Genomic DNA, 12,767 nt, shown 5'->3' on the forward strand with positions numbered 1-12,767 from the left:
GAACTAAGGCCCGCTACGTTTTAAATAATCATTAACACCTTTCATTTGATACACATGTCATACAAATACATGTCATACAAACACATTCCAGGGTTACCCTAGGTTCATTTTGCTAAATGTTGATTTTCCCTTATTCTGTCCCCAAAGCTCTCAGCTGAGTATGTAATGTTCGGTTACACCCGAACTTTGCTTTCCTTACTTGTTATATATGCTAAGTTGTTCCCTAAACATTTAAAATTCATACCAGATCCTAGATTCTGTAAGTGTGAATTTTGAACGAACATTTACAGAATCTAGCCCGAGGCCTCAGATTAAACATCAACCATCTTAAAAGTTTTAGCTGTGCAATAACGGAACCGGATTACATGTAATCAGGCATGGGAAACTAGTTAGCACTGTTGTTATTGAAGTGTATGGGGTTCTACAAGCACCTACGGGAATAACTCTACATAAAACACTTCTTACGAAATCAAGTCTCTTTTGCATTAGCTTCAAAAGCTGTATATAAAAACATATTTTTTTAATCGCAATTCGTTGAAAATTTATAAAGTTATCGCTTTCAAAAAGTATTTCTGTCCTACTTCCAGCTTAAATATTTCTTGTGCCAAAAACATAGTCAAGTATCTTTTGTGGCTTTACACCACAATAGTCCTGGGATTCCTTGAGCTGCTTTGAGCTGGGTGAGAAAGATTTAAATATCGATATTCCAAACGAGAAATAACGCTTTCAAAATGTTTGCATAGAATTTGTTTGTAAACAATTTTAAAGGTGCTACTTTTGGTTTAGCACGTTGTACTCCACAAACCCTCAGTAGTTCTCGGTATGCTTGAACATATGTACAATTAAATGAGTGGCAACTACACTCTACACAATAAAAACACACAATAAAAACAAATTACTTTCATTCTTTCTCTTAGTTTTCAGTTCACTGCCGCATTTCTTAGAGACACACGTGATTTAAAAAAAATATTCTTTTAGTACGACTAGTGACAAAAATCTATCACGTTTGATAACCGACCGAAATATCTGGCCAAAAAACTGATAAATCTGTTGGTTCATCAAAAATTGAAGACAATGTTTTTGGTTAATTGTCCAAGACTTCTATTTATCTCCTAGGTGAATGTCATTGCTCTCCTACATTTTATTACCTGAGCAATTTTTATAATAAAAATTCCATTGAAGTAAATTGAAAATTATATGTGGGTTTATGAATGTGTGGCAAATTTTGTGAGCAGAACTTTGAAATTTTGCCTCAGTTGAAAAGAAGAAAAGTACTAATCGTGGCCAAGGGACCAAATGGGGTTGGAATGAACCATTTTTGTTTCAAATAAACCAAAGTGGCAACCGTGGTCATAATGATTGTGTGGTTGGGAGCGCTGTTTATTTTACTTTTGATTTCTCAAGCTTTATTTGTTAAGCATTCTTGATTTGTTGTTGCAGCTATACGCGTACGTTTATATGGCTTTTATATTAAAAATTTTTTTTACCATTGCAATTTTTTTAACGACAAACACGGTAGAGCTTTACTCCCTTCTAACTATTACGACTTCCAGCGCTGTTGTTGTTGTTGTTGTAGCGATAAGGACACTTCCCGAAGGCCTGGGGTAGTGTTATCGATGTTGATGTTCCTTTGCCGGATGCAGATCCGGTACCAACAAGCACCAACAAGGCACTAGCCCAACCCTCTCGGAAACGATTTAGTATGACCACATGAAATCTTCAAGGCCATACCGCCCTCACACCCCCTAGTTCCATGAGGAACTTGGGGTTGCCAGATGCTCGGCTGTTAAAGAAACAGTATTCGCCACGGGTAGGTGAGGTTGACAATTGCGTTGGAGAAGTTTTATATTGCGCTGGCAACCCTTTAAAGGGTTGCGCTACACAACTGAACCTGAACCAATTTGGTATTTTAGTTGCCTCTTACGACAGGCATACCTGCCGCGTGTATATTCTATGATGATATCGGTGCTCCTTAGAATAACAACTCAAATACATATATAAAAACGTAACAAAACATCGCAAAGACAATTAAATTTTTAAGGATCAACTTTTTGAAAGCTTTTATCGTCTCATAGTGTTAAAATAACTGAAGTTTCGAAACAAAAAGCCTTTTTCAGTTCACAGATGCCAATGTAGTGGCGAATTATGTACCCCGGCATACTTATCACAAGAAATATGGTGAAATATTTTGAAAATGTGTTTACTAGGGTGACAAATCCTGTTTTCTTTTCCGACACAGATTTGCAGAAGTACGATATGAGGTTATAATTTGCTGTTCGATCCTCGCTATTACACACAGTAGAGTTCTTATTTCTATTTTTTCTTTCTTACTACAGTTTTTTTGCTACTATATATGTTTTTTTTTTACTTCATAGGTGCTCGCCCTCACAGAAGTCACGCAATGCAATAAGAACGTTGGAAAAAGCATGCGTTATGAATATTTAATACCATTTTATTGTACACTGCTCGTTGGTGTGATTAAGAAAAACGTTAGAGCAAGCATTTTTGCCATTGACAGGTAAATATGCGAAATTGTTGAATTAAGCTTATTATTCTCAGAAAATTGGGAGTTATCATGCTGAAAGTAAGTTGGTCCGTATGAACGAATGTCTTGCGTGATTTATGAAATTCTTAATATGTGCTGATACTATGTCGCTTAAGCCCAGTAAGCACTTTGATATTGATATTTATTGATTTATATTAGAATATATATCACCAAGTTTCACGTTATTATATTGGAAATTAAGGGAGAAATGGCTAAAAATCTTTCTATCTGAACGATCGGATGTATGGGATATATATTATATATAGCTCCGATCGAAATGATTTTTCCTGAAATCTTCTATGATATCTAATATATAAAATTCTTCTGTCACGGTTTTAGAGGCTGAACTCCTCCGGAACGGCTGAACCGATTCTCATGAAATTTTGTGAGCATATTGGGCAGGTCTGAGAATCGGCCAACGTCTACCTTTTTTTCGCTACGTGCCTAGGGTCTTGAGATCAAAACGTGAACCCGGGTACCCCTAGAATGTGTTTAGACAATATGGATATCAGATGAAAGCTGTTGATGAGTGCTATAGTACAGGATAATTTTCATACAACTGGGAGGCTAGGGTCTCGAGATATAGCCCAAAACGAGGAACCGGGGACCCCTAGAATGTGTTTATACAATATGGATATCATATGAAAGGTGTTGATGAGTGCTATAGTACAGCATAATTTTCATACAACTGGGAGGCTAGGGCATCGAGATGTAGCCCAAAACGTAGACCCGGATATACCTAGAATGTGTTTTTACATTATGGGTATCAAATTGAAGCTGTTGATGTATGCTTTAGTAGAGAGTAAGTTTTACACCGCTGAGAGACTAGGGTCTCGAGATATTGGTCAAAATATGAACCCGGATACCCCTAGAATGTGTGTATTATGGATATCAAATGAAAGCTGTTGCTGAGAGCTCTAAAGTTCATTGTGATATTCGATTTAGTCGTTAGACAAGAATTAATAATACCCACATACCTGTTTACATACGTCCTATTCGATTTGCCTGAAATTTCGTATATAAATTTACATACCTATATTAGTATTTACGATGCTTTTTTCGGGAAGTATACCAGAGACGGACTGGGACTGGGATTAAGACTAGGACTGGGACTGGGACTCGGAGTGGGACTGGAACAAAATACATACCCCCTCTGGGACTGGCAATAAGAGATGAAGAAGAAGGAGAAAAACTTGAGAGAAGAGAAAGGAGAGAAGCAGACTGAGAAAGAGATAGAATGAGACGAAGATGGAGATAAAGCGCAAAAGACGGACGGAGGAGTGAATAAAAAGATTTGGAAAAAGTGTAGAAGGGTAGGGCAGAGTTAGACGGAAAAAGCTTATTAAACTGTATGCAGATAGGCCAAATTTATGGCAGAACAACGTCTGCCGGGTCTGCTAGTATTAGAATAAATATCACCAAGTTTAACGTTTTTATATTGAAAATTAAGGGAGAAATGGCCAAAAATCTTTCTATCTGAACGATCGCTTGTATGGGATATAACTATATATAGCTCCGATCAAAGTGATTTTTTCAGGATATCTTCTATTATATATTAGAATATATATCACCGAGTTTCACGCTTATACTTTCTAAATTGCGGCAGGAATGACCAAAATCGTCTTATCTGAACGATCGGTTGTATGGGAGATATATGTTACAGTGGTCCGATCCTACCGTATCCGACAAATGTCTAATATAATACAAAAATACATCCTAGTGCCAAATTTCATTTCGTCCATGTGCCAAATTTGAGGGACTAGTTTGCGTTCAAACAGACAGACGGACGGACAGACGGACATGGCTATATCAACTCAGTTCGTCGCCCTGATCAATTCGGTATACTTAATGGTGAGTCTATCTTCTATATTTCTCAACTTGTAACATCGGACCAAAGTTAATATACCAATTCATGTTCATGAAAGGTATAAAAGCAATTGATCATAAAAATACTTCAGCTGGTTTTGGCCTTTTTTTGAAAACAATAATCTGTACAATTTGACAAGACATAAAAGCAGTTGCACAAATTTCAAACTTTCCATGTACTTACATGTCATACCAACACTTTGAAGTATTGTATATTGGAAAGCTGTTCCGTCCCGGTATGCCAAATTTGGTTTTGGGACAAAACAGTTCCAACCTTGGATATCATAAGTCTTATTTTTAATTTTTTGAAGTCGATTAATGGTTTATTGAAGAATCAATGGTGGCCATTGATTAACGGTTTTTTTAAATTGGGCCAAAATATCAGTGTTATATGTGCTGATTTTTGTAAGCACTTTCTCTCTTTCCGAATCAACACTGTAATCTACTTATTTCAAATTTCCTTTTAAAAAATTTATTTTTTACTGCAAAAAAGCCAGATTTGATGCAGCCTTTAAGCATCACTCAGACTCGACCTTAAATTTGATTTACAAAGCGTCTTTGCCTTCAAGCTTTTTTCGGAATGAGGAGATTTCTGCTATTGAATGTTCTAGCCATCCTTGGAATCATCTCGTCTTTTTTGGCCACGTAGCCCTCATATTTTTTCTTGTTATTGCAATGTCAATAGTAAGAATTCTTAGCACCGAAATCGGTTTTCCTCCAAACACTTTTTTACAAGGGCTGAAAAAACGTATTGGAGTAGTTTTCGAATAAAGCAGTTTGAAAATAATTCGCTGGGTAAAACAGTGCATATGTGGGTATATTTGTTAGTCTATTTTAACTTTTTACGTTAGTATGTTGCTTCGATGCTAATTTTTTTCCCGGAAGAAGGAAATTTGCGTGACTTGCGGGCTGATTTAAGAAAATAAAATTGTTATTCAGTTGACGACAAAGAATGACGCTCCTTTCAAATAATGAAATAAAAAAATCGATGAAAACGATCCAGATATCCCAGCCCTAGTTTGAGTGTAGCCAATTCACTATAAATACTAGTTTTATTCAGAGATTGCAAAAAGCTGTTATTGTATAAAATTTAATTCAAACAAAAAGTCACACTGAAGTAGTAATACCACCTGTATGTGAATTACAATAAGACCATCTTTATTGCGGTGACTATGAAGACGTTACTTGATTTTTTTTTACCTTTATATTAAGTCGCTTTCATGTTTCTCCGCTCATTTCCATACGAATTTTTGACCCACGGAAAAGTCTTGTAGCAAGAAAAATGCGAAAATGAATGCTGTTTGACATTCGCTTTCGCTTTACAGAGTGCCGGCAATGCGAAAAGGGAGAAAAATTGCGAATGGGCAAAATGTGAATGCGAAAGTCAAAATATACATGCGAATGTCAAGATACAGAGTACCGATTTTGCGATTTCGCGTATTTTTTCTTTCGCATTGCAATACAGAGTAGGCCCCCAGATAAACAAAAATCCCTGAAAATCCCTGAAAAAACGCAAGGAATCTTACAATCGATTTTTGAGTAACTTCCCGGTGAGCTGGAGATATGAAACTTCAGCCGTAAGTCAGAACCCGGTGACAATGCAATGTCTTATCAAAAAAAAAAAAAAAAAATTCCGCTAGGTGGTGCATGGATCGAGATATTAGGAAAATTAATTTTAATTTGGGAATCTTTCAATCCATTTTTAAATAACTTCCCGGTTACCTAGAGACTTGCAACTAAGCACATAGTTTGAGACCAGGTGACAATACAATTTATAGAAAACAAAGTTCCGCTAGGTGGCGTGCTAATTGATATAACTACAAATACCTGAAAAACGAGAGGAATCTTGCGATCGATTTTTGAGTAACTTGCCGGTGAGCTAGAGACTTGAAACTTGGGCCGTGGGTCAGAACCCGATTTTTAGCTGTGCAAATTAAGTAGCTGACAAACGAGGTGGAATTCTGTTGTTTTCGCCAGTGTTGTCAGTGAAAATTCCACAAGTTCTCTTAAATCTTGCTAATTTGAACAAATAAATAAAGATAAGAATTTTCACTTAGGATTTACTTAAATTACTATTCAAAGTTGCAGTTGCCTTTTGTAGGCAGTACTAAAAAATTGTAAATAAAAAGATGATAAAAAATTTAAGGGACTACCTTTATATAAATGGACTAAAAAATAGAAGGCAATTTTTCCTTTAATACAGATATAGTCTTGTTGAATTTTTGCTAAAAAAACTTTAACAATAGCTCTTGCAAAAGAATTTTGGGACTTAAAATTATAAAAGTAAAGTGCGTGTTTAAATTCCAAATAATCAATTAGTTAATCCCAAGTACATGGTTTGCCTTAAATTGAAAGATTGCGCTCCACCTTTATAGTTTTAGATCCCAAAATTCTTTTACAAGAGCTATTGTTAAAGTTTTTTAGTCAAAATTCAACAAGACTATGTATTAAAGGAAAAAATGCCTTCTATTTTTTGGTCCATTTATATAAAGTAGACATCTCTTTTTTATTTTTTAAGTCCAAAATAATTGTTATTTTTTTTTTTTTAGTTTTATTTTTCATTCGAAAAATAGTTTATTTTTTGGGTATTTTATTTCGCCCAGAAAATATCGACTCCTTTTCAATCGAAATAGAAAAACTCAAAAAATTATTTTAAAAAAGCAATTTTTTAACAGTTACGATCCCTGCTTTCAGTATATTTTTAGTAAAATGTTCTTTAATATGAAAGATGAATTTTGGTTTTATACAACCTCTTTCACCTTATTCATAAATATTTTGACAGTTTAATATGTCATGCGCCAACGAAATTTATTGCCAACATCCTGGCTGCTTTCGAAACTCCACAGTCACTGTTCGCAAGCGTTATGCATCTTACGCATTCACCTACGCAATTTACTTAAGTTTACTTTAACAATTTTTTACCTTTCAAAATTTCAATTGATTTGATTATAAAATATTTGATAAAATTTGCACGAAATTGTCAAATTTCAATTTTACTTGATTGCATGGTGTGTATGTTCCCTTCCACTCAACTTGTAAATATTTCGTTGTAAGTGGAGCACATATGCTAATACCATGAATGTGTTGGTACGTGCCAATGTGTGTGATCGCTATTTATGTACGTATGCATTTACCTTAGTTTCTTAATAGCATCGTTGTGTTTAAATTTGCTTTTCTTCTCGCATCGTGTTATTGTTCAGTCAGTTTGTGTGTGTGTGTTTGTGATGTTGCTCGCTTTCAATTCGTTTCAATTGACGTGCGTTCTTGCACTGTGTGCTATAATTTTTCTACTTTTGTCGTCAAATGTCATCTTAAGGTTTTACAGTCAACACGTGCCACCTCGTGTGTCGCTAACGACATTTTACTGCCTTTCACGACTTACTTACTTAAATAGTTATGTTTTAACGATATCATCAAAGTATATATCTTGAAACGTAAAATGAGTTTGTGTGTGTTATGGCTACAAGCATTCAGATGTTCTCAACCGATCTCAACAGCAAATTTTCACAGCAGCTTAACGTGATCGCTCGGTAAATTAAAACCTTTATAGAATTTTGGAATCGACTGGATCTGGCGCAGGCAATAAAAACTTCGTTTCTCAAAAATGCCAATCTGTTGGGCTTAAATGTATGATATTTGAAAAGTTGCGGTGCTAGGCCATATACTTGGGAAAAGCTAAATTCATCACATTTCCACAACTATGAGAAGCTGCTATCTAGTACTTGGTGTAGAGATTCTACATATGACGGGTTAGAATGGGAATAGAGATGGAGGAAGTGGGATTGAAAGTGGGAGTGAGATGGTAGTGGAGGAGAATGTGGCATTGGAAGTTGGAGTGGATGTGGGAGTGAAGGATAAAGTGGTAGTGGAAATGTGAGAGATACATTGAAATGAGTTAACCAGTCATAGGATGGAGAAATAGAAGAAAAGGAAGACTGAGAGGAACAGAAAATTGAAGAGGGTGATAAGGAAGGGAGTTTTTTTTTAATGTGCTTAAGCCGATGATAATTGGTTTATCTTATTATACAAGGAGTTTTAAGTTAATTGTATTATGTGCAGAGGAGATAATAATTATTTTTGCTAACGAGGTAGTTTCTTGCAAATTTTAAGCACACGTTAATTCTTTAAGCTGTTTCTTCAGCCTTTAAAAAATTGTGACTCGATGACCCTGTTTACAGAGGACCAGTTCAGTAAAAAGGAGGCATATTAAACGGATTTTGAAATGACAGTCTTTCTGGAATTAGCTGTGTTTTGAGCTGTGTTTTGGGAGCGAATGTATATGGTGCTATTAGGCAACAACGAGAGTTAATATAAGAAGAGGAACTGCATTCAGCTCATCACTTTTATGTGCGGTGCATGATCATTTTAATATCTTAATACGAGTTTCGTTTCTATTCTATGAGGTCATAGCTGTTTTTGAGCAGTATAACAGCCAAAAAGCGCAGCGAAACCGGTAGCCCAGGTTCTGGAAAATATTTTTTAAGTGGAAGGAGTTGTGCTATAACAAAAGTTTTGCTTATTGATAGGAGTTTTCAGCTTGGTCGCTGAGCAAACTTCTGGTATCACTTTGTTGTTGTTGTAGAGATAAGAACACTATAAAGTGCTCACGGCCGGCTAGTTAAACCTAAGCTAACCATTGTTTTGATGGCAAATTTAATTTGAAAGTCGGTTTGATACCTTATTGCATTTAACACATACCGTTAAGTACAAGTATTCGAGAAGCTGCTTCTGTAGCTTGCTTGAAAAACGCGCAGTAGGTACTTCACCATTTTTCCGATTCGTATCGCATGCAATACGCAACGTATAGTGAATATCAAGGTTAATCTGAATATCTCCATCATATATATATTAAGTGTGGCGGAATACTACTTTTCGTTATGCGAACTCCAAAGACCTGACGACTCTGCTATTGATCAGATATATGAGCCAAGAACTTTACTCGCTCATGCCATATGAAAAGCCAAACAGCGATAGTATATGAACTTTCTCGTTTCCTCTTATATTAAATCGAAGAAATTTTATATCGATTCTGTTGTCATTTGGTCCACTCCCCAAAAAATGCTATATATACGTGATATTATTATTCATATTCCGGATATTATGGATAGCGACGAACTCGAATAACTATAGATGAATCTGGAAGGCACATAGACTTTGAAGAGTATTGCGGGTATTTTGATTTTCTAACAATAGTTATTCGTTCTTCCTTCCTTGGAATTGTTCCTTCTTGGAATCGTTTAGACGGTTTGACGCCAGTTAAGTTTGTACCGTAGGCGGTCATACAAACGCCAATGACGTTGAACGGAGAATAAAGTTGTGCTCGTAATTATTCTCTTTTCATTGTCCTCTTCTGCGGCACCGAATTTTTTAGTGTATGATGGTGTCCTCTCCAGGGGAAACTAATTAACCTAACTTAATCCAAAGTAAAAAGTTCAGGCAGTAAAAGAAAAAAAAAATGTTGCATAATTTAGCATTAGATGTAGGTCAATCTAGACTTAAAGTGTTTTGATATATTTTTTGTATTCATGAACCTGATCCACTGTGCAGACTTGCCTGGCTTCAGAGCACACATGCTACACTATGTGTTTATATACTTACAAATGAATAGCGCAGCAAAATCAAACCAAATAAACTTACAAATACACTCTAACAGTGCTAACTATAAGCACAGTGTGCTGACGTTGACGCTAACGAGTCAATAAGCAAAAAAACTATATCCCACTTAGCTCGCAGCCTAAAACTATGCAAAACTATGCGCTGGTACAAACATCTATTTTGCGCTATACTTCACAAATTTCCATAGCTATTGTTAGCCCTAGAACAGGAATGAGTAATCGAACAACGAAAATGCAGAGGTGTTGAAAGAATTGAATTTGCTATAGTATGACTTTTTTCCTCAAGCCTAATTGTAGGTGTTCGTATTTTTGTTTTCTAAAGGAATTTGAATTATATTTGGTCTTCTTTTGATGCTTTACTTACAATATTATATATATTTTTTCTGATTCTCTTTGCAACGCTTTGCACAAATGTTTTACTAACGAACCTAAGAAAAGTGGCAAGAAGTAGACAACAATTGCCGTTGACATGACATGTTGACAAGTGATACGTAACACTTACATGCAAAACAGTGAAGTAATGGCATTATAATAAAGGCTGTCTTGGAAGTAATAATATCATGACTCTAATTTGGGTAAAGAGGTTTTTGTATGTTATAAAAATAATACTAAAATATGCATGTGGCAAATCATTTTAGCATACTTTTACTTACATGGTAATGTGTTAACGATTGCAAACCTTTTCAGCATACATTTAAGGTTAAAAGCTTTAAAAGAAGGAATAAGTCACATATATTGAAACCTTTGAGTACTATACATCTTAATATATAAAAACCACGTGTCATTATGTTTGTTCCCGATGGACTCCTAAACTACTGAACCGATTTTGAATTTTTTTGCACTCCGTGTGTAGTTCGATATAACTTGAAATATAGGATTGGTTATATCTCAGTTTATAGTCACAATATTATTTTATTGCAATTTTTTTTATTTGTTTATATGTAATAATAAAATGTTACGTATACGCACCGGTACTCACATTTTCAGGTGGTGCGGATATACTTCCGTGTAATTGGTTGGTGTTCAATTTAACAACGTGCTTATCAATAAAAAATATTATAGCGAATGATATCAAGTATAGCACACCACCAGGCCCGCCGAGAAGTTAGGGGGGAGGATTAGCCCCGGGCCCGGGGTTGCTGAGGGAATCCGCGATTTAGAGGTACTATGACATTTTTTTTAATTCAGGAGAGTCTTTAGTTGTTCCATGTGCAATTTTTAAGCCGAATTTCAACAGCAACGAAAATCTGCATTTCGTATTAATATTATAGTGAACTGTGAAAAATAAAAATCTATATATATAAAAAGAAAGGCTAAAATGTGTGTTAGTTGGTCGCCGGTGTTTGAAGATATGCGTCGGTCGAATTTGTTCAAACTTTCACACAAGTTGCGATCGACGTACAGGGTCTCGAGATATATGCCGAAACGTGGACCCGAGTACCCCTAGAATGTGTTTATAGCATATGGATAACAAATGAAAGCTGTTGATGAGTGCTTTAGCAGAGGGATATTTTCATGACTGGGGTCTCGAGATATAGACCAAAACGTGGGCCAGTGAATGCCTAGACAGTGTTTATACAATATGGATATCAAATGAAAGCCGTTGATGAGTGCTTTAGTACAGAGTAATATATTATCCAAAGACAGACTGGGACTGCGATTAGGACTAGGACTGGGACTGAGACTCGGAGTGGTACTGGGACTGGGACTGGAAAAAAATACATACCACCCTCTGGGACAGGCAATAAGGGATGCAGAAGAATGAGAAGAAATTGAGAGAAGAGAAAAGAGAGAAGGAGATTGAGAAAGATATAGAATGAGACGTAGATGGAGATAGATGAAGCGAAAAGGAGGGACGGAGGAGTGAATAAAAGAATTAGGAAAAAGTGAACAGGGGGGGAGGGCAGAGTCAGATGGAAAAACCTTATTAAAATGTATGCAGATAGGCCAAATTTAGGGCAGAACAACGTATGCCGGGTCTTCTAGTTTTTGTTATAAAGTTTTATTCAATTTTAAATTTTTTTTTTAATTTAAAATGTTTCGACCCCAAAAAAAAATATACAATAAACGGGTAGATTTTTGAAATCGTATGTTCAAATATTATAGCAAACATAGTAGTAAGTAAGCATATTTCTATTCCCAAAATCCCTTAAATCATTTAAATGACAGTACCTTGCACTGCCTTAGCCAATTTAAATACTTCCGTCTATTCTTACGTAACTAAAAAGTAAACACATTTAGTACGCGTTTATGAGTTTTAGGGAATATAACAAGTTTTTAGTGCTCAGTTCGTTTTGGGATGTAGTGCTGCTGTTAACGACTGTCAGAAGGTTAATTGCACTACATTTTATGACCAGCAGCAATCATGAAGAGTTGTATGTAAATGGATTTTGTAACACACATGTGCCAATAGCTACATATATGTGAATCTGTGAGAGAGCTGCCTGAGTGTGGGATTTTAGTATTCTAGGCGCATTTTTATCATAACAGGTTTGAAGTGATAGCTAGCATTCGACTGAACATTCGGCATCGGTTTCTGTTTGGTTATTAATCGGCATTATTTTTACGTTGCGCAGATAGTAGATATTGTTGTTGTTGTTGTAGCGATAAGGACACTCCCCGTAGGCATTGGGGAGTGTTATCGTGTTGATGGTCCTTTGCCGGATGCAGATCCGGTACGTTCCGGTACCAAACCCGACATCTCGGGAAAGATTTGTTATGACCACACGCGACCTTCTAGG

General features: G+C 35.9%; 1 protein-coding gene across 6 annotated transcripts in view; it reads left to right on the forward strand.

Moving 5' to 3' along the window:
- Positions 1-12,767, forward strand: part of LOC137239172 (pickpocket protein 19-like) — a 229,355-nt gene that overhangs the window by 61,951 nt on the left and 154,637 nt on the right. For all 6 annotated transcript variants that reach the window (XM_067764173.1, XM_067764172.1, XM_067764176.1 and 3 more), the window contains exon 2: positions 2,376-2,518. In XM_067764173.1, the coding sequence (XP_067620274.1) occupies positions 2,427-2,518 (92 nt within the window). In that variant the 5' untranslated portion in view covers positions 2,376-2,426. The remainder of the gene's footprint in view (positions 1-2,375; positions 2,519-12,767) is intronic.

The sequence above is a fragment of the Eurosta solidaginis genome, chromosome 2 (assembly GCF_040869045.1).
Source record: "Eurosta solidaginis isolate ZX-2024a chromosome 2, ASM4086904v1, whole genome shotgun sequence".
Classification (NCBI taxonomy): Eukaryota; Metazoa; Arthropoda; class Insecta; order Diptera; family Tephritidae; genus Eurosta; species Eurosta solidaginis.